General features: G+C 67.0%; 1 protein-coding gene across 1 annotated transcript in view; it reads right to left on the bottom strand.

The window, feature by feature from the left end:
* The window catches only part of KIF26A (kinesin family member 26A), a 39,335-nt gene that overhangs the window by 6,787 nt on the left and 11,679 nt on the right, over positions 1-20,869 (bottom strand). Inside the window, exons 3-11 of the mRNA XM_024982195.2 lie at positions 19,887-20,321; positions 13,367-13,533; positions 6,889-7,078; positions 3,103-3,315; positions 1,737-1,830; positions 1,270-1,532; positions 820-979; positions 587-728; positions 97-259 (exon numbers count right to left, since the gene is read on the bottom strand). Coding sequence (XP_024837963.1) covers positions 97-259; positions 587-728; positions 820-979; positions 1,270-1,532; positions 1,737-1,830; positions 3,103-3,315; positions 6,889-7,078; positions 13,367-13,533; positions 19,887-20,321 — 1,827 coding nt within the window. The remainder of the gene's footprint in view (positions 1-96; positions 260-586; positions 729-819; positions 980-1,269; positions 1,533-1,736; positions 1,831-3,102; positions 3,316-6,888; positions 7,079-13,366; positions 13,534-19,886; positions 20,322-20,869) is intronic.

Below are 20,869 nucleotides of genomic sequence, written 5' to 3'. Positions count from 1 at the left end.
TGGGGGCGACCATGGGCACGGACCCGGCCTCCTCTTGGGCAGGAGGAGCGCCAGCATCACCGCCATGCAGGCAGGGGCCCAGGAGGCGAAACCAACCTTGACCTTCTTCCTGCGCAGGCGGTGGACACGGGCAGCCAGCTGCACGGTGCTGAGCGTCTCAGCGTGGCGGGCTGGAGCATCGGACACGTGGGCAATCATGGTGGTGCGGCAGTTGGCGGTGGCCAGGGTCTCCCGCAGCAGTGCAGTAAGCCTGTGCTCCCTGGGGGCCGGGGGGGCGAGGCTCAGAGGCAGAGGGCCTGGGAGGGGTGCCGGGGGACCACTGGGCTTGGGGGCTGCTACAGGGCTGGAGGGAGGGAGGAGGGCCTCTAGCTGGACATGGGCCGTGCCTGGGGCCCTGGGGTCGGGTCTGACACCCACCTCTGCCCCCCGGGCCCTGGGCAGCAGGACTCCCTGCCAGTCCTTGGGTAGCAAAGCCGGTCACACAATGAGGAAGAAAGGACAGAGGGATCAGGGACCATGGGCACAGAGGACACGCCTGACGTGGGCTGAGCCAGTTCCCCAGGCCCACCCAGGAGCCCGCACGTACCTGCAGGGCACGTGCTTGGCTCCGCTAACCAGCGCCAGGATGACGCTGCCCAAGGCCGACAACGACAGTGATGGGGGGCCCCCGGGGGCCTCTTCACAGCTGCCCAGGTCAATGAGGTGCAGGCGGCTGCGGCCTCCAGACACTGAAACCACAGGGTGGGAGGTGAAGGCTCAGCCCCAGGGCCCCCAGACCCAGGGCGCCCGACCCCACGACGCAGGCACGCGGCCACCTACTTCCGCCTCTGCCGCACTTCTCCACGCGGTACTGGTACACGTGCAGCGTGAAGAGCACGTGGGAGCCTCCCCGGGCGTCCTCGCGGGCGGCCAGTGCCGCGTCCAGGTAGAAGGCCGCCTTCTCAGCCGTGGGTGCCCGCAGCTCACTCTGGTTCTGGAGCTGAGGACGGACGGATGGACGGACAGTGGGGTAGGCACCAGAGTTACTTGGGGCCGAGCTGTCCCCACGGCGCCCCGCTAACCAGCCCGCGGCCCCGCCCCCCAGCCCGCGGCCCCGCCCCCCAGCCCGCGGCCCCGCCTCCGCCCCAGCCCGCGGCCCCGCCCCCCAGTCCACGGCCCCGCCCCCCAGCCTGCGGCCCCGCCTCCGCCCCAGCCCGCGGCCCCGCCCCCTAGCCTGCTGCCCCGCCTCCGCCCAGCCCGCAGCCCCGCCCCGCGGTGCGGTCAGGGTACCTGTGCCCCGCACGCCAGGTCCTCCCGCAGGTACACGCCCGGGGACTGGGTGTCCTGCAGGCTGCCGGAGGCCACCTCGGCCAGCAGGTCCCGCAGGCTCTGGCCCCGGCTGCACACCTCCACGGCCGAGACGCGGACGGAGAAGCGCGCGCCCGTCCTCTCCCTGCGCTCGTCCATGAGCCTGAAGAGCCAAGAGATGGCGCAGGGCACGACGCCCAGGCTCTGCGGCGAGCTGTCCCTCCCGATCATGGTGTAGGACTTGCCTGTGGGCCGGTGGATGGGTCCTCAGAGCTAGCCGGGCCGGCACCCTGGAGGCCCGCTCTCACCTGCTCCACTGGGCACCTGATGTCCAGGCCTGTAGTCTGGGTTTCCTCTCCCACTGCCCGCAGGGGACAGGCCCAGCCCCGCCCCCCCCACCCCCGAAATGGCCTTCAGAGATCGCAGAGCGGGTGGTCAGGGGCACTTACCGAGGCTTGCGTGGCCAAAGGAGAAAATGCAGCCATCAGCCCCACCCACCACCGACTGGAGCACGTCGGCCACGGTCCCCGAGCAGACCTCGGCCTGCGGGAGGGGCACAGAGTCAGGCTGCCACCCTGCCTCCTGCCTCTTCCATCGCATCACACATGGACAGTGAGTCCACGAGGTGGCCAGGAGGTCACCAGGACCAAGGACACAGAGATCTCCACGTGGACACACAACACACACGGACCGGACACAAACACACATACATTCGCAGCGTGAGCCGACAGACACAGCTGACAGGCACACAGTGTGCACACACAGAAGTCACACTGCCACTGTGGCCACACCGGGCACATGGCACACCACACGCGTGATCACAGTGAGCACACACACCACACACATGTTCACAGAGAGCACACACCACAGCACACGTGTGATCACGATGGGCACACACCACACCACACGTGTGATCACAGCGGGCACACACCACAGCACACGTGTGATCACACCGGGTACACACCACACCACATGTGTGATCACGATGGGCACATACCACAGCACGCACGTGATCACAGTGGGCACACACACCACACATGTTCACGGCAGGCACACACCACACTGCACACGTGACCACGGCAGGCACACACCACAGCACACATGTGATCACAGCGGGTACACATCACACCACATGCATGATCACAGTGAGCACACACTTCAAACCACACACATGTTCACAGCACACACCACACCGCATGTGTGATCACAATGGGCACATACCACAGCACACGCGTGATCACAGCGGGCACACACCACAGCACATGTGTTCACGACGGGCACACACCACAATGCACACGTGACCACAGCGGGCACATATCACAGCACATGTGTGATCATGGCGGGCACATACCACACCACAGACGTGTTCACAGAGAGTACACACCACACCGCACCACACCACACGTGTGATCACAGAGAGCACACACACACCGCACATGTGATCATGGCAGGCACACATCACAGCACACGTGTGATCACAGCGGACACACACCACACGACACACATGATCACGGCATGCACAGGACACACAGAGGAGCATCCCGGGGAAAACAGGCTCTGCACGGACAGCTTCGGAGGGCGGGCTCTGGAAACGGCCTGAGAAGCAGCCCAGGAGCTAGTGGGTACACATGAGAGTGGGGAGGCCAGCGGGGAAGGGGAAACACAGACGGTCTGCCAGCCGCACCCAAGCCCCTGCACCCGGGCCTCCTCTCATCATCTCCTGCCCACCCTGCACGAGAAGGGGTGCAGGTCTGACCATCTCCCATCGTCCTGCGCTGCCAACCCGCCCCACCCAAGGCCACCCCACCACCTCACCTGCTCCGAGTCCTGGGGGAAGACCGCGTCGAAGGCGAACATCTTGGGGACGGCAGCTGTAGGGGCACGTCGGGGGCCCGTGCTGCCCGGGGGCCTGGTGGCCGGGTCATAGAGGGTCACCTGCTTCTTGCGAGGGTCCACCTTGAGAAAGGACGTGGACTCGGCCGAGCGCTGGGCCCCCTGCTCAGGCCAGATCCGCAGCATGACCTTCACCTGGGGAGGCGGGCGGAGCGGGCCTCTGAGCAGCGCTAATTACAGGGCAGGGGCAGCCTCGCGCGAGTCGGGACAGTGGGCCTGGCCGGCACGGGGTCCCCACTGGAGGAATGCGGCATCCGCGCCCCAGCCCCAGGCGGGAGCACGTCCCACATGAGGTCAGCGAGGCAGGGAGGCAGTGAGGCCTGGTGGGAGGAGCACGCCAGCACAGATCAGGGAGCCCGTGAAGGGGGGCACAGGGCGGACAGAGGAAGCACACCCCAGCTGCTCCTGTGGGCAGAGAGAGAAGACGAGGAGGGGACCCAGAGGGCAACCCCGCGACTCGGGGGTCCTCACACCCTCTCGCTGGCCCCGATGCAGAGCCAGGACCAGGGGAGTAAGCCCCAAGACCCGGGCCTTCAAGAGCAGAGTCACCTGCATGGGCTCCCCGCCAGCTCTGCCAGCTCCCCGGTCTCACCAGCCATTACAGGGACTCCTCTCCCCCAGGCCTGCGCAGGCTTGAGAAGGGAGGAAACCCACTTAGAGAGGTCAACTGTCCCACCTGCATCACACAGCCTGCGAGCGGGTCCCCTGAAATCCCGATCCCCAAATCTGAGGGTGGAGCGAGAAGGGGAGAGGGGGCAGTGGAAGCAAGACCCGGGCTCTCCCACAGGGCCCCCATCAGAGCCTCGGGAGTGCTCCCACCCCCTGCTCCCACACCATGGGTGGACAGAGGCTGCCCCTGACCAAGGCCCTCCCCACACCCCCAACTCCCGACCTCGGGCAGGCTCTGCACACAGCAAGGTGCAGCCCCAAGGAGAGACGGCGGTGCACGGATGCAGGGCAGAGGGAGGGCGTGGGCCACGCCCCACCCCCAATCTCGGTCCAGCCTCACCTCCTCCAGGGAGCCCTTCCAGCCAGCTCCCAGCCCCAGGCCAGAGGCCTTCTGGGCCCTGAGCACATCCTCCCCGGCCCGCGGCCCAGGGTGGGCAGCGAGAGCGCGGGGAATGGAAGGACAGACCACGACGTGGGACAGGCCGAGGCCTGTGCCGCCCCCGGGAGAAACGGGCTCCGGTACTTCCGACCCCAGAGCCGCCGGAGGCCAGACTCACACCCAGGACCAGGCAGGACCCAGAGGCAAGCCGGTCAGCACAGGACCGGGAGGAAGAGGGCAGGCTGATCCAGGAGGAGATGGGGATTCTCAGGGGACTTGATGGGGAGACCGAGGCAGGGGTGACCGGGCGGGACAGGCTCGGCTGAGCTCAGGGCCCAGCAGGCCGCCCGGCAGCCTCTGCCTCTGTGTCCCCCAAACCCAAAACAAATGCAAAGCTCGCCCGTGCTGCCCATCTGCCTTTACGCCCAGCTTCCGGAGCTGGACCCCGAGCCCCAAGGCCCCCAGGCAAACAGAAGCCTGGGGGCGGGGGACCCAGAAACTTAAGATGCAAGAGCCCAGAGTAAGCTGCACTGCAGACACCCAAAAACCTGCAGGGAGAACACAGACCCCGGGCCGAAAGGGGCCCGGAGCTGCCGGGCGAGCCACCCCAGGTGAGCCCCCCACCCCCCAGGAGAAAGCATTAGACCCCGGCTTCTGCAGGAGGACACAGGCCTCCACTGAAACCTCCGATTTCTCCACCACAGTGTAAATCAAATTACCAGGCTCATCTCAGAGCCAGTATTTTTCATGGATTTAATTGTAAGTGACAGATACATAACGCCGGCAAAATTGGTTTACCGCGGGTAGTTCGTGCAAGGCGCCACCGATACCCCTTCGGCACGTGGCAAATTGACATGCAGAGCGCTCTGCTAAGGAGAGGCGGTCCTGGGGGAGACGCGGGGAGAGAACCCCTCTACTGAGCTCCTCCAACCCGGGCTCATTAGGCGAGAAGCGATTCTTTTATTCCCTGACGACACGAACAAAACTATTTCATTTCCAAACGCCGCTGCCAAGCAGACGAAAATGTGCACTTCCCAGTAATTTTTGGCAATTTTTTTTCAGCGTGAACTCCAGGCCACTTCAGGAGCCAAATGGGTTCTGCAGATTGGAGCGTGTTCCCGGCGGGGAAAAGCCTGACTGGGCTGCCCCGCTGGGGTCCCCACCCCCGGGCCAGCCCCATGGCTGGGTCCTGGTCTGTGAGGGCCTTTCGTTACCAGGGGAAATGACAGGGTCTCCTCGCCAGACAAGCACGTCTCCCCCTAAATGTTCAGCTATTGCAAAGCACCCGCTGAGTAGCTGCCAGGTAGGGAACAAATACATTTTGCATAAAAACGGGCTTCCACTCCTAAGAGGGGGCCCCGGGCGGGCGTGGGGGGAGGGACCGTCTTCTGTAATTCCGCACAATGATGAATTATCTTAAGTGGCACATTAATGTCAAGAATCGAGTGTAATCTAACTTCTTTTCTCTGACAATATTAAATGCCTTTCAGGAGGCATTTCTGACTATGTGATATTCCTGCAAATAACATCGTCCAGGGAGGCAGGGAGGGGGGCCTGGTGGGGGAGGGGAGTGGGGAGAGGGCTAGGGCAGTGGCCACAGGCTTCCTGCCTCCGGGGGTGGGGGTCTGCCAGAAAGCGGGGGCAGGGGCCTGCCCTGGAATACTTGGGGGGGCTGGTCCCCCGGGGGAGGGGGAGGCCTGTGCATCCCAAGTAACACAGGCCAGCAACGAGAAAGCCAGGTCTGTGCCTGAGGCTCCTCAACCCTCCAGCCACCCGGCCCCACCGGGATGGGCCCAGGGCCCAGGGTCCAGCAACAGGCCCAGGTCAGAGCCAGGCCCATAGTGTTTAAAGCCCCTTCCCCACGGCCAGTTCCCTCTCCGGACCCAGAGCAGAAGCCCCCTGGGGCGCGACCTAGGCAGCAGGATGGACTGAGCCCAGGGATGTGGGCCTCTAGGGGCTGCAGAGGCCGGGCCCAGGGCCTGGGTGGGAGGCTCAGAAGGGGCTGAAGGGGTCCATCCTCAGGGTCAGGGTCCCGCCCTCCCCCTGAGGCCCTCTGCGGCTCGGGCTCCCCGCCTGCAACGCCCAGAGCCCCCCGCACTAATGTGCTCACGCAGCCGGACCCGGGCCCGGGGGCAGTCACGAGCAGCCCAGGCGGGGCCCGGACAGAAACCGTCTTAGCAGAAGGGACAGGAGCTGAGAGCCGGCCGGCTGCGACGGGCAGGGCCCTTCACGCTGTGGGGTCCCCAGTTATCGTGTCAGGATGCGGCGGGGCTTTGCCCGGACTCTGGCAAGCCGAGGGGCCCCAGCCGTGCCCCCGCCCTGCCTGAGAGACAAGGCACGGGGGTTCCTGGAGTCAGACCCCAGCTCTGAGTCCCAGGAAGCCTTGGTCGCCCCACCCTACTCCAGGAGTGGCCAGTGCTCCTGGGACCCCCCCAACCAATTCCCGTATTGCCCCCCCCCCAGTCCCCCAGGCTCCCCGCCGCCGTCTGGAGTGTCCAGGCGGCCCGGCCTCAGTCAGCCCATCTGGACACGGACCCCCCTGGTCCAGCCCCGGAGAAGGCAGCAGGGTCTCTCACCGCCCACTCCCCCACCCCGCTCGTGCCCAGACAGCCCAGCCTCGTCCCACCCCAGGGTCACCGCTGACTCGGGGTGGGGCCTACCTTTCCAACACTGCTGGGGTTGTCCTTGGCCTTGGAGGTGGCCCTGAGCAGGCAAGGGGGTGCAGGGGGCGGCCACAGTTGCAGGACCCCGCTGAAGTCCGTGGGGTAGGTGGAGGCCCGGCGCGGGGCGGGGGGCGGCGGTGGCGGGGGTTTCTTGCGCTTGGAGGCCAGGCTGAGCTTCTGGGCGGCCCTGGGGGGAACAAGGGGGCAGGGCGTTCAGTGCTGCCCTGACGCCTGCCCCGCCCTGCAAGCAGCTGCTCGGCCCGCACTTCATTTCCCACCAGCCACGCAGAGGCCAGCTCACCAGCCACGTCCAGCCCCTGGCAGCTTGGCCCATTCAGGCCAGGCGACCGGGCCCAGGCAGACACGAGACCCGGCCCCTCCTGCACCCCGCACCAAGCACATCCTCTTTTTTCCACTGTCCTCCCCCAAGTCAGCCGCTGGGCTCTGTCACTCACAGGCCGTGTGACCGCACGTGGTGCCTCAGTCTCCCCACCTCTAACGTGGGAGGAAGTGACCCCCCACAGGGGCCCTTGTGAGCGGCCCTGATGATCTAATGCGTTCACGGTGACACCAGGCAACAGAGGAAGCACATATGCTGGGCCTGGGTCCAGACGTCCCCGGCCTCTGTCAGCCACCCCCACCCACCTCCCCAGCACCCCCCAACCTCCCCAGCACCCCCCGCCGCCTCCGTCAGCCACCCCCACCCACCTCCCCAGCACCCCCCAACCTCTCCAGCACCCCCCCACCTCCATCAGCCACCCCTACCCGCCTCCCCAGCACCTCCCCCGCCTCCATCAGCCACCCCCACCCACCTCCCCAGCACCCCCCAACCTCCCCAGCACCCCCCCACCTCCATCAGCCACCCCCACCCGCCTCCCCAGCACCCCCCAACCTCTCCAGCACCCCCCCACCTCCATCAGCCACCCCCACCCGCCTCCCCAGCACCCCCCAACCTCCCCAGCACCCCCCGCCGCCTCCGTCAGCCACCCCCACCCACCTCCCCAGAACCCCCCAACCTCTCCAGCACCCCCCCCACCTCCATCAGCCACCCCTACCCGCCTCCCCAGCACCTCCCCCGCCTCCATCAGTCACCCCCACCCGCCTCCCCAGCACCCCCCCACCTCCCCACCCTCACCTCCCAGCAAAAGGGACCAGAGACCAGGGCGCATCCAGGCTCAGGGCTGAAGAACCCGCCCAGCCCGGCTCCCCGGCCTGCTCCTGCCACACACACCCTCCTCGTCCCACAGCCCCGGCCCTAGTCCCCCCGTCAGCCTCCAAAGGTCCCGACAGGAGGCCCCACACTGCGGGCAGCGTGGCCCCTCAGTCAGCCTCCCACTCAGTGGAGCTACTGGCGTTTTGCTTAACTCCTCTCATCTTTAATAGGAGTTGTCTTTTAAGAGACCCCAGGGACAGCTTTCCTCCTAGCGCAGTGTCATCCAGGAAAATAAAAGTAATCTACGGTGCGTGGCGGCTCCTTAATAGCGTGGTGGGGCGGCCGGTGCGCACGGGGCGGGGAGGGCCCGGGGCGTGTGAGCGGGCCGGCACCCTCAGCCAGGGAGGGCCGCGGCTTCTCCGGCCACGAACAGACATAGCCCCGGTTTCCACCTGAGCCCGTGTGTCCTAAACCTGAAGCCTCCTGGACAGCGGAGTCCCGCGTCCCCCTCCCGCTGCCCCCTCCCCACACACGCATCACACCCGGGGCAGGATGGAGGCTGAGAGTGTCCGCAGGCACAGAGCGAGAAGCCAAAGGACTCAGAAGGCAGGACGGGGCCGCACGGAACCCCAGCACGACCGTCTGTGGAGGCAGCTGGACTGGGCCGGGTGGGTGCCAGGGCACCGGGCAGGGGGCCCGTCTAGCTCAGCTCTCGGGGCTCCTCCCGCCCTGCCCCCTCCCCAGCCCAGCCTGCTGCACTGGACCCCGGCCACCCTAAGTGAGGCCACAGCTCCCCACCCACCGCCCCGACGGCAAGACGCAACCGCCTGACCCAGAGGCTTGCAGTGCAGCGGGCAGCCCTGCCCCAGGCCCTGCCCGGGGACAACCAGGGCAGGTGGGCTGGCCCCCAGCCTGCCTGGACACGACAGGGGGCCACAGATGTGCACCAGTGGGGTCGGCTCGCCTCCACGTGGGCGCCAGGGCCCCGCGGCCTGGACGTCAGGGAAGGGCATCACGAGGACCGCCCAGAACCAGCCTGCCTGGGGGGCTCCGGCCGGGCCCTCAGGGTGACCAGATAGATTGGCAGACGCCCAAGGCTGAGACGAGTCCCCCGCCCCGCCACAGCCAGCTCCCTGCTCCTCCCAGAACCAGCCGGGCCCCCTCCTCCAAGGCTGGGGGCACATCCAGAACCCGCACCCCTGAGGCTTGAGGGCTTGTGGAGACCAGGAGGACGGGTGAGGCGCTGGGGGAGGCCGGACACCATCCGGCAGTGGAGCCCACAAGCAGCAGGCAGGGCTCGGCCTGCTGGGGCACCTGCCCCTCCGTGACCCTCTCGGGAGCCCAGGTTCCGGCGCGGGCCTCACTCAGCCCCACCCCAACACCGGCCTGCTGGGGCACCTGCCCCCTCCGTGACCCTCTCGGGAGCCCAGGTTCCAGCGCGGGCCTCACTCAGCCCCGCCCCCACACCTCCAGGACTCTGGCAGCACCCTGGGAGGTGTCCATCCCCACGGGACACGCCCAGGTCTCACCACTAGACAGACACTGGACCCTCAGCCATCTGCGGCCCCACAAGTCCCGGGAGGCTGGAATGTCCCTGGCCAGCGTCTCTGCCCCGTGGTCCGATGGAACTCTGGTGCCCCCTCCTCCCTGCCTGCTCTGGGTCAGCCCCCGCAGGGCAGGGAGCCAAGAGGCTGTGCCCCAGCCTGCCGGCCCTCCAGGTCTCCGCTCCTACAGGCTCAGCTCACCGGGGGTGACTCAGAGCGCCCCGGGACAGCACGCTCCCCTTTGATGAAATCCAGGGCCCTTCACACCCAGGACAAGCCCGTCAGCCACTGGGGACCGTGTCTCAGCTCACATGGCCTGGGGTGGGTGGGGGGCGTCTCTGCAGGAGCCGGCCCGCTAGGGGCACAGACCTGGTTTCTGGGCAGTGGGGATGGGGGAGGAGACCCCACACTCAGGACTACGAACACCCACTGCTCTGCTGCGGAGCAGTGGGCGGGGGGACTCAGGTGGGACCCACGGGGGCTGTGTGGGTGCCTCCGCATGGTCCGGTTGTGAAGGAAGACTTCCTGCACCCACAATTCTCATCCTCAGAGGATACCTCCCCCAGGAAGCCTGCCCTGATGCCCCCACACTTGGCTTCCCTGAACCCTGTGCCTCCTGCTACACGGGAGCCCCGCTCTGCCCTGAGCTTACACAGCTGTGCCCCACCCCGAGGGGGCTCTGCAGGGCAGGTGTTGGCCCAGGCCTAGGGCCCAGGGGAAGCTGAGGACGGGGCCATGAGGGCAGGCGTGAGAGAACGGGTGAGAGAAAGGGGGAGGGGGGAGGGGGGAGAAGGGGAGGGAGGCGGGGAGGGAGGCGGGGAGGGAGGGCCCCAGCCCTCCAAGCATCGCCCTGAGCCCCCAGCCCTCTCACCGAATCCCAGAGCCCTTTCCAAGGCTCGCAGGCCCTGCTCGCTGATTCACGTGAACAGAAAGGAAAATATTTGCCTTTTTACAAAGAAAAATTGCCTCTTCCAAACAAGAAGGTAATTTCACAGGCAGTTGGCCTTGACGGCGAGGCCTTTACTCACCCCGAGGAGACACAGGGCCCGTGTGGATGTGAGTGGGGCTCAGTTACCAGTCCGACCTGGGCCGCCAGGAGGCGGGAGGACCGGGCCACGCCCCGCATGCCTGGCCTGCCCCACCCCCGGAGGGGCCCTCAGGGTTCACCGGTGCAGGGCGGCTAAGGGGGCGCTGGAGCCCCCGAGGCTGAGGCCCACGGCCCCAGCGCCCTGACCCTTGCCGTGCCTGCCTGCATTCTCCTGTCACCTGGGGCTTTCACCCCGAGGCTCCCAGGCTCCTTGCCAGCCCTGCGGGTGAGGGACACCTCTCTGCGGAGCCCCACCGGCCGGGGGCCTCTGGGCAGCAGCCATCCCACCCCGGGCCCCTGCCGGGTACCAGCCTGACGTCGTGTGGCCTGACCATCCAGGCAGACGTGAGGGAGGGGCGCCCCTGAAGCTGTCGTGCAGCAGGTGGGGGTGCCTGGCAGCGCCGCCCAGAGGGAGCCCACCACTGCCCCGCCGAGGGGGCTCACAGCTGTCCTTCCCATGCCGTCGAGCTCCATGGGTCCAGGGGGTGACCCCACTGTATCCCACCTCTAGCCTCAGGGGTCTGGGAGGGGACCGCCCCGCCCCGGCATCCCACCCAAGAAAGGCCCAGAGGAGGGTGTGGGGGAGGGGAGACTGCAGAGACAGGAGGACGTTACACAGCGTTGGGGGGGGGACTTTAAAGGGGCGTCAAGGTCACCAGAGCCCCCAGAGAAACGTAATTGCAGAGGCGGCCTGTGCAGGGCCCTGGGGTGGGGCGGCTGGCATGCGGAGCCCTCGGTCGCCACTGCAGCTGCCGTGCCCAAGTCATGACCGAGCTGCCCACCCAGGCTCAGCGGGGCGTGCAGGGCGCCAGGCCTCATCCGTGCCCCGTGTCCCACAGGCCTGGTCCCCAAGCCGCCCCCCAGAATCACCCTCTGCCGTGGCTCACCCACAGCGGCTAAGGGGCTCTCAGGAAGACCCAGGAAAGCCCAAGGCTAGTGTGCCGGCCCCCAGGGGGTGCTCAGGGACCCCTGACCGCTGAGCCCACCCTATTCTGCCTCCACTGGGCAGACACCAGGCTCCTACTCAACCCTGAAAGCCCACCTCTGTGCCCTCAGAGCGCGGGTGATACTGCGTGGCCCCTTCAAAGACGGCATGCTGCCACCCTGCCCCCTACCAATCGGAAACTTCCAAGGGGCAGGATACAGGTTCGGGGTCAGCTTTGTCCCCCAGGGGCCCAGTGACGGGTCACAGAATGTACCCTCAGCTCATTCCTGAGGCCCCTCTGCCCGGGGGTCCAGGAGCTCCTCACCTCCGAGGGACTCCGGACAAGCGCCTCCCCGACACAGAACAAAGAGGGGCACGCAAAACTGAGAGCACCCCTCTCAGGCTGACGGTGAAGCATCCACACCCTCAACGCGCAGAGGGCCTCGGGACCAAACCAGGCGCAAGCCGGGGCGGTGCTCCCAGCTGCAACACCACCCCGGACTGGGCCCACGACCCTCAGGAAGCCGCTGCGAGCAGGGGTGTCCCACAGGCTGGCAGTAAGGACTGCCAGCAATGCCCCCCGCCCCAGCCCCCAGCCCCCACGCTTGTTTCTATGGTAACTTCCCAAGGTCAGCGGAGGCAGCCTCGCTCGCTGGAGACAAAAGAAGCGCCCCATCCCACAGGCCCTGGGTCGCTAAGGAGCCAGGGTGGCCCCAGATCCCCAGGACTGGCCTTCCTCCCCAGGGGCCCTCAGGCTGGCAATCCTCCAGCAAGCGCGGCCTGGCAGGGCGTGACCGCTGCCCCAAAGGCCGGGGCAGAGACCGCAGAGACCACCAGGGCCGGGACCCCCAGGCATCCAGATCGGCCCTCTGTCCCCTTCACGGGTCTCCTGGGCCCGCAAGGCAGGCCCTACCCACCCCACAGCAGAAGGCCCTGCCCGGCTCCTGGTACCCACCTGGGGCTGTGGGCCCGCACGTGTGCCCACTGGCCCAGCGCCCCCACCACGCCCCCCACTTCCCAGTCAGCCCCACAGCCCCAGGCCGCACTGATAAGACGCCGGCTCCTGCGATACAAGGACGAGCTTATCACACCCGCAGGGGCTGCTGATGGGACAGTGACGTGCGGGGCCAGCCATCGTGACTCATAGCCACCATCACACCCCGGGAGCCCCAACCGCAGGGGGCGCTTGGCACCCAAGGGCACCACCAGTGAGGTGATGTGCCGGGGGCCCCAGGGCAACAGGAGTCCCCCCAGGACACCCGCCCCAGCTCACGCCAACCTCCCCAGTGGCCCAGGGACGCTCCCTCGGGCCGCTGCCTCGAGGCCTGCCTGCCCCTGCCTCCCGTCCATGCCACCCACCCCCTGCCGCCGGCACTGGCCCAGGACCACCTGGGGATGTCCACCGGCCGCGGCTGAGGTCCTCCCGCCATCAGCTCACGACGCCCCCCGGGAAGCGCCACCTGATAAACGAGGAAACCGAGGCACAGAGCACCAGAGACCAGATGCAACCTGCCTGAGACCACCCAGCTGGGCGGGGTGGAGAGCGGGGAACCCTGCCCTCGGCCGCACCCCGTGCTGGGCAAGAGGCCTCCGGACATGCAGTTGACACAGTGCCCCAGGAGGCCCGGAGAACCCCCCTCCGCTCGGCTGGACGGCAGGCAGGCCACAGCCCTCCCCGGAGAGGCCCGTAGGCCGCCAGGCTCAGAGCCCGAGGGGCCTCCGACAGGCCACCCCCAGGCCAGGCACAAGCCCCCAGGAGTACGTACCTGAGGAAGAAGGAGGCTGCAGCTGACGGGCCCGTGGAGCCCCCCGGGGGAGTGCCCGGGGTGGGCGTGACCAGGCCCCACGTCTTCGACGCGCCATTGGAGCCCACGGGAGGGGACCCGTCCCGGACTGTGTCTGCCACTGCCACAGCGGCCACCGCTGCTTCAGCCTGGAGGGAAGGAGGAGCCGGCGTGAGGCTCGGGCGCCCTCCCCTCACCGGGGAGCCAGGGGGGCAGACCCCTGGTCCCTGGAGACCAGCATGCTCCCTGAACCCCACACACACAGGACCGCCAGCTTGGGGCCCTATGGAGAAGAGGTGGGCACAGGTGCCCCCCGCCCGGAGGCCTGACATCCCCCCTCCACTTCAAACTCCAGAATCGCAGGGACCACATGGTCAGGCAGATGGACAGGGACCCTACGCCACCCCTGGGTCGGCCGGCTTGGGGCACCCAGAGGCACGCTTAGAGAAAAAAACCACAATAAATATTTGTCAGGGGCACTAATTGCCCCGTGTATGATAATGTATGATCTTCCCATCATCTGAAATACTACTCTGGCATTTCCAACTAATTAGCTAAAATAAATTCCAGAAAGGGAGACAGCCTCGTAACACAGCACAAATGTAATTAACCGCTCCCCAGGACGGCGCTGGCCAACTGGAGACCTGGCCACCGTATATTACGTTTATGCACATGTGTCGGGCGCTGGACCCCCCAGCGGGACCTGGCCTCGGAGGGTGGGTGGACATGGCCCCCTGGCAGGGAAGGGAAGCGCCCTGCCTCAGCCCGGCCACTCCAGCCCCAGCCCCTCCCCAAGGGCCCCAGCCTCTAGGGCTCCCCAGGCACCAAGGCCTGGTCCGGGGGGCTCCTGGCTACACTTGGCCCTGAGTACAATCACAACCATCGTCCGAGGCGTCCTCTCTGCTCGGCCTGGCAGAGGACAGGGGTCTGTCTGGTGACCCTGCGGGTGAGGAGCCCAGGTAGCAGCCACACTCTAGAGGGCCCAGCGTCCTCGGGGTCTCCCAAGTGACACGGCCACAGGCCAAGGTGACGCTTCAGCAGAATAAGCCCCCACAGGCCTCAGGAGGAACGTCCCAGCAGGAAGTCCGGCCGCCTCCCCACAGGACACCCCTCACCAGGGTGGAGGGTCTCACCACCACCCCCAGCCCACGGTCAGCACCAGCTCCCAACACCTCCCCTGGGACACAGCAAAACCACGTCTGCAAAGGAAGTTCAAAGGGAGCCCCAGAGCTTGGGCTGGAAGGAAGCCCAGCACCCCACCCTCACCCCCACAGCACCAGCAGCTCCCCCAAGGCTGCGAGGACAGGTCCCAACCTGGAACGGCCCAGGCCCCCACCAGGCCCTGTGCTGGTGCACCACGCCCTGCCACCTGCCTACAGGGCAGGAACTCCTATGCATCCCTCAGAACCCAAAACAGCCAGCCCTCTCCTCTAGGCCACTCCCTGTGCCTGCCCTGGCCTCCCGCAGCCCTGAGACCTCCCCCTGCTTCTCCCGGTCTACCCAGGGCTGCCCGCTCACAGAGAAACCGGGCCGCGCTCAGCTACTCAGCACTGCATTCCCCTAGCACCCCCAGCTTGCACGAGCACCTAGCACATGCCAGGAATCCAGAGGCCCAGAGGAAGCCTCTGTGCCTGCCTGGTCGCCTCCACATCCCTGGTACCCTGCCCAGCACACAGCAGCTGTTCAATACACCTGCCCTCCAGGCATGCACAGCCTGGCACGAGACACGCAGGGCCCACAGCCAGGAGGTGAGCCCCATGGCCCAGGGGGAGGAGGCTGCAGGCACAGAGGGATACCCGCTCCTGGGGAACATTCCCGAGGAGGGGTCAGCCAGGCCCAGAGCTGGGCCACTGGGTACTGTTTCTCCTCCTCCAAGCGGTGCTGGGGCTCAAGGCAAATGAGTGACAGGGCAACCGAGGCACCAGCGGCCTGGGCACAGCCCGGCCCCCCTGCAGCCCCCCAGGGCTCCATGCAGCACGTCCTGGCCTCAAACGTCAGTCCCTTCTGTCACCTAACAGACGTGCTCCCCTTGACAGCTCTAAACGCCTCCGTCGAGCAGAGTGGTGGAGAACCAGACTAATGTTAAAAGCTGCGGCATCCCCAGGGCCTGGGCCGAGTCTGGTTGGGGGCTCCCGAGGCTCACCCCCCACAGCACCCTGCTACCCGCTGCTCCAAGCAGCCCGAGGTGTGCACTCCACCCAGCAGCCCAGGCCCGCCCCGCCACGCTGCCCCGCATGACCACCTGGACGGCGGCCACGGCCCCCGAGGGCCCCTCCACTCACCCCTGTGGGGCCCGAGCCAGCCCACCTCCCACGCCTGCATCTGTGCCTCCAGCCAGAACGTCCGGCCCCACGGGCAATGGTGCAAGCCACGTGGCATGCCTGCGGCCGGCTGGGCCCCACACTGACCTGTCAGGGGTCCCGCACGCGCCGCGGCTCCGCCGGCCGGTGAGCTGCCGACACCCGGCTCCGGCCACCGGGAGGCCGCTGCCAGTTCCTGCCGGAAGCAGAGCCCGGACGCGCCAAAAGAAGCCGGGGGGGTGGGGGGCAGGGGAGGGCAGCAGGTAGGGCGGAGGGGGAGACCACACACACATGGGGACAGGAGACAGGGGGCCGGGGCGGGCGGGTGGCCGAACAGAAAGCGTGATGGAGGCGCCAGGGCAGCAACGAAAGAAAAGTGTGAAGAGAGGAGAGCGTGAGGGGGGCCCGCCGTCTCTGCAGGGTGCCCGCCACCGGGCGCCGGGGTTCCACCAAGCACCGTTTGGGAAACACCAAGTTAACCCACTCCTCAGGAGCCCTCCGGGCCTGAACTCCACATCTGCAAGATCGGGGCCCAGGAAAGACAACGTTCCCCAGCTCCCTCAGGGGCTTTTTCAGGCCGAAAGGTGGGGAGGGCAGAGCAAGGGCCGGCCAAGGGGCACAGAGCTGCACCTGGCCCTGCAGGGGGCATGGGGCCTGCGCTGGGCACCGGGGCCCCCCTCAGAGCCCTGCCTGGTCACCCCGGGGCCCCAGGCTCAGACTGTCCCTCCCCCATGTCACAGAAGCAGCCTCACGTGGAAGTGCGGGGGCATCTAGTCCAAACTCTACTCCTCGGGTGGGTAAACTGAGGCTCAGAGGGGGCACCCGTGACGGTTGGCCAGGTCAGAGCTCCCCCTACCCCACACCGTCCCCACCACATCCCCACGGACAGGTGGGCACCCACCAGGGACCTGGCCAGGGTTCATGGGAAGTGGGGGCGGCAAGCCGGCTGGCACGGGGGCAGCAGGAGCAAGGTCCCCAAGCCAGTGCCAGCCCAGCCCGCCTCCACGGACAGAAGGGAGTCCTCGCTCCACCAGGAACGACCTCACCTCCCACTCAGAGCAGCACTTCCTCCAGGAAGCCCTCCTGTAGCGCCTGCACTGCTCCAGGCCCCGTGGCTGGCTGCGAACCCTCCGCTCCAAGTCCTCTTCCCCCGGACCCTGGGTGGGGCCTGGCCCATGTCTACAAGACTACAGAGGGTTTGCGGAAGACTCCCTGGCAGGGAACGGAGATGGCTGCACATTTCACCGTCTTACTCAGCCGCACCCTCAGTGGCCCCAGGCTATGCTACCTCATAGCCCCAGGCTATGCTGGCCGACTTGTGGGGTCAGGAGGCCAAAGCCACAATCTCCAGGCATCTGGCTGCAAAGGGACCGCAGGTGTCCTGTGAACGAACACCTGAAGGGACCCTGCGCTCCTCGGGGAGACCGCACGGTTCACAGCTGTGTCCCCGTGCGGCCGGCTGGGGCAGAGCATCTCGGGGTGGGGGCAGCCCACGGGCACCTCCAACCCCCAGAGCGGCAAAGCTCCTGGAAAGCAACTGCCCAACTGTCCCCATGGGCGGCCCCGCCACCAGGAATCATCACAGGACACTTTCCAGGAGTGGATGACCCGGACAGGGCAGAGTTCTGTGCTGCAGACGGGGGCGTGGGCTGCAGTCGCGATCACAGCGTGGCTGGCCGACATGGGGCCCTCTAGACGGCCATGTGCACAGAAGAACCCCCGGCAGTCCACGGGGCAGGCACCCAGAACACGCCAGACCCTCACTGCCCACCTGGCCGGCCCAGACCCACGTCCTCCTGGAGACAGTCACGCCGGGGTGGGGGGTGGGGGGTTGCGCCTGATGGGCTGTGGCCAGGATTCACAGCACGTCCCTCCAGAAGTATTTAATTCTACAGCCTAACACCCAGTGTTTTAACACTCCAGGGCCACCTCTAATGATCAATGCCCGGGTTCAGGGGAAATTACCTCATCTCAGTCCTAAAGTTCTATTTATGGTTCTAATAATCTCTCTATTGATCGCCAGGACTGTTGTCTAATTATAAATCCATTCCTACCCACCCTGAACGCAATCAATGCACACATAAAACCAAGAGCGAGCCTTAAACGCTCACATTTTATGATGTGCAGGCCACCAGGAGGGCTGCCCAGCAAGAGCTCAGTGACCACCCCCGCCCCCCCGGCACCAGGCACAGAGAGGCAAACAGACCACCAGCGGGCTGTGCCACCCGCCTTCTCCCTCTGCCAGCTCACACGCGCCAGCGGGGCTGTGCCACCCACCTTCTCCCTCTGCCAGCTCACACGCGCCTCTGCCTCCTGGGGTCTCTCTCTACCTGCGAGACCACGCTCAGCTCCCTCCCCAGATAAGGAGCCCCCTGGCTGTTCTCACACACCTCTGGCGGGCCCACCATCTCCGACACTTACCCCACACCCAGCTCAATACCACCTCCTCCAGGAAGCCGCCCAGCTCTCTGGAGCTCTCGCGGCACACTCCTCCCGGGCAGCCCCGCTCTCGGCCAGCAGACACCACGGGACAGCACAGAGAGGCTGCCTCCCTCTCCCTGGTCTGGGCCCAGGCCTCAGCAAATGGAGGAGTCAGGCACAGCGAGGCCACATCCAGGGTGCACCGTCACACCAGCCAAAGGCTAGCTCAGAACCAGAAGCTCTTCCTGGAAGCCCCCTGTGCCCCCAGCTACCAAGGGCCAGGCCCCAGGACAGGGCAGCCTCAGACAGACTGGCCCCAGCAGTGAGTGCCCAGGGGCCCGCTCCCAGCTCCGGCAGGATCTTGTCAAAGGCCACAGGGAAGGCGGCAATGTCTGGTCAGCACAGCTCAGCGCCTTCAGAGGGGCCAGCCAGCCCAGAGGTGGGGCCGGCCGGGGTCTGCCCTGCAGCGGGGGCTGTGTGGGATTTGGTCCCAAGAGTTGGGGGCCTTTCCAGGGCCTCCATCCTCCACAGCCCCTCGGGGGACATACGGACCCCAGGAGGTGTCTGCCTGATGCTATTTCAGAGACACCCACTGGCAAGATGGTGCAGCCCACTCGGGCAACTGGGAAGTTTCCCCGGCCACTTCGGATCTGACCTCCTGTCCCCAGGGCTCCACGGGGCGGGGCAGAGACACAGCCACAGACACCCGTGTGGGGCTGGCCAGACCACCCTCAGCGCTGTCTCCTGATGAGGCCTCCAGGCCCCCGCATGGACCCTGCCCTCCGCTGGGAGAGCTCGTCCTACTTTGTCCGTTTTACAAGGGTCTGTTGGGCCCTGGGTCTCAGCCCCCAGCTGAGTAGCCGTGCAGCTGAGGCACCCCCACCCCATTATGAAGCAAGGAGCCCTCTGGGGAAAGGCCCTCCCGGCCCTCAGCTGGCCCCGTGTACCACCAAACCCAAACCAACCCCCCAGCATCCCTGTCCTGCAACCCATCCTCTCCTGCCCGCCCCCCATCCTGGTACCCCCTCCTCCTAGATGGGAAACTGGGGTCCTGGAGACACTGGGGAGACACCCCCACCAGCAAAGCCCTGTGACCCACGGGGCTGAGGACCCAGCTCCACCCTCCAGAGCTGGGGTCTCCTCAGACCTTGGGGGCCCCCCCTGAGCACACGCAGTCCCCCTGGTGCCCAGAGCTGGTTCCACGAGGCCATTCCATGGCTGTGGGTGACAATTGGGCGGCCCTAGGTGGGGAGCCCTGGAGGGCGGGGGCAGGGGAGCATCCCAGGGTCAGAGGACACCGGGGAAAAAGAGGAGGCCAGGCCCCGGGTCAGCCCCCCTGACTCTCTCAGTTCTGGCGCCTGTCCACGAGGCAGGTGTGACCCCAGGGACGCCTGTGCTCCAAGCAGCAGAGGCCTGGACGGGGCGGGACCAGGGGAGATGCTAGATGGCGGCCTGACCTCCTCCCAGGAGCCTGCAGGCCCTTCCGCCAAGCCCCGGTGCCACAGGGGGTCTCAGGGTGACCGGACCACCTCGGAGGTGCGCTGCGCGGGGCAGGAGCGAGGCTCCAGGGGGTGGGAGCGGGCCCTGCCCACGTGACCTTGCCCGCACACCTGATGTGCGCCGTGGGACGGTCTGGGGCCTCCACCAACACGCACAGCCCCCCTGCCCTCACGGAAACCACACCGAGGGACCCCCATTCGCACCTGGGCACTCAGCCCGGCGGAGTCCAGCCCTGCCCGGTGTCCCGGGGGCCCCCAGCCCACCGGACGCAGGGCACTCACCAGGCACGTTGGCGGCAGGAAGCTGTTGACCCTGGAGACGCTCCACATGCCCTCCAGGCACTGCTGGGCCTGGATGGTGACCGTGCTCAGGGCCCCGCCCAGGCCGGCGGGTGCCACCGACACCTGGACGCTGGGCCCGGACGGCCAGGCCAGCCCCTTCCTCCTGTCGGGCCCCGCCCGGCCCGACGGCCTCCCCGCAGGGCCCGCCGGTGCCGGTCCATCCCTCGGGCTGGGGACGGTGCTGGGGCCGGGGGGCGCGAGGCTGGGGCCTCCGTGCGGGGCGTTGGGGTCCTCACGGCTGGCGGGCGCCTGAAGCAGCTGCAGGGCCTCCTGCGTGAGCTGGGTCAGGTGTGTGGCACAGACATCACAGCGGCGCTCAGCCTCCGGGCGACACGCGGGCAGCTTGTCCAGAAGCAGAGCCGAGAGGCAGGGGTCCTTGGGGGAACAAGAGACGGAGGCAGTCAGGGTCCGGCCGCCAGGACCCATCACCCAGTGCTCAGGTCCACAGCAGCCGCCGCAGCGTCCACAACTGGCTGATAAGCCTCAAGTAGCGCTGTCCTCCAAACCCACCAGAAAGCAATCATCGGGGCTCGAGACGCCCTCAGTGCCCGTGACAGCTGCCCACCTCCTCCCCGGTCATGACCGTCCCACTTTTGGCTAACGAGGCATCCAGAGGATCCCAGACGATCCACCTCCAACAGCCAAGGCCGCGTGCCTAAGCAGCAGCCAGAGGGCTGGCAGAAGCGGGGCAGCCACAGCAGGCTGGGGGCAGCCGGTGCCAGGGCCCCAGCTGGAAGCAAACCTATTCCGAAGGCCATGGACGTGGGACTGTGCGGTTGGACGCCTCTCCTGCCTCTGCGCCTTCTCTGGCCCTGGTCTACAGGACCGAGTGGGCAATTCCAGGCCCACAGGAGGACCGAGGCTGGGCGTGGCTGGCAGGAGGCCGACGAGACGGCCGCCACGCTTCACCACAGGTGTGGACG

The sequence above is a fragment of the Bos taurus genome, chromosome 21 (assembly GCF_002263795.3).
Source record: "Bos taurus isolate L1 Dominette 01449 registration number 42190680 breed Hereford chromosome 21, ARS-UCD2.0, whole genome shotgun sequence".
Lineage (NCBI taxonomy): Eukaryota > Metazoa > Chordata > Mammalia > Artiodactyla > Bovidae > Bos > Bos taurus.
Note: the sequence above shows the minus strand (reverse complement) of the source record. Positions and strands in the feature narration are given on the sequence as shown.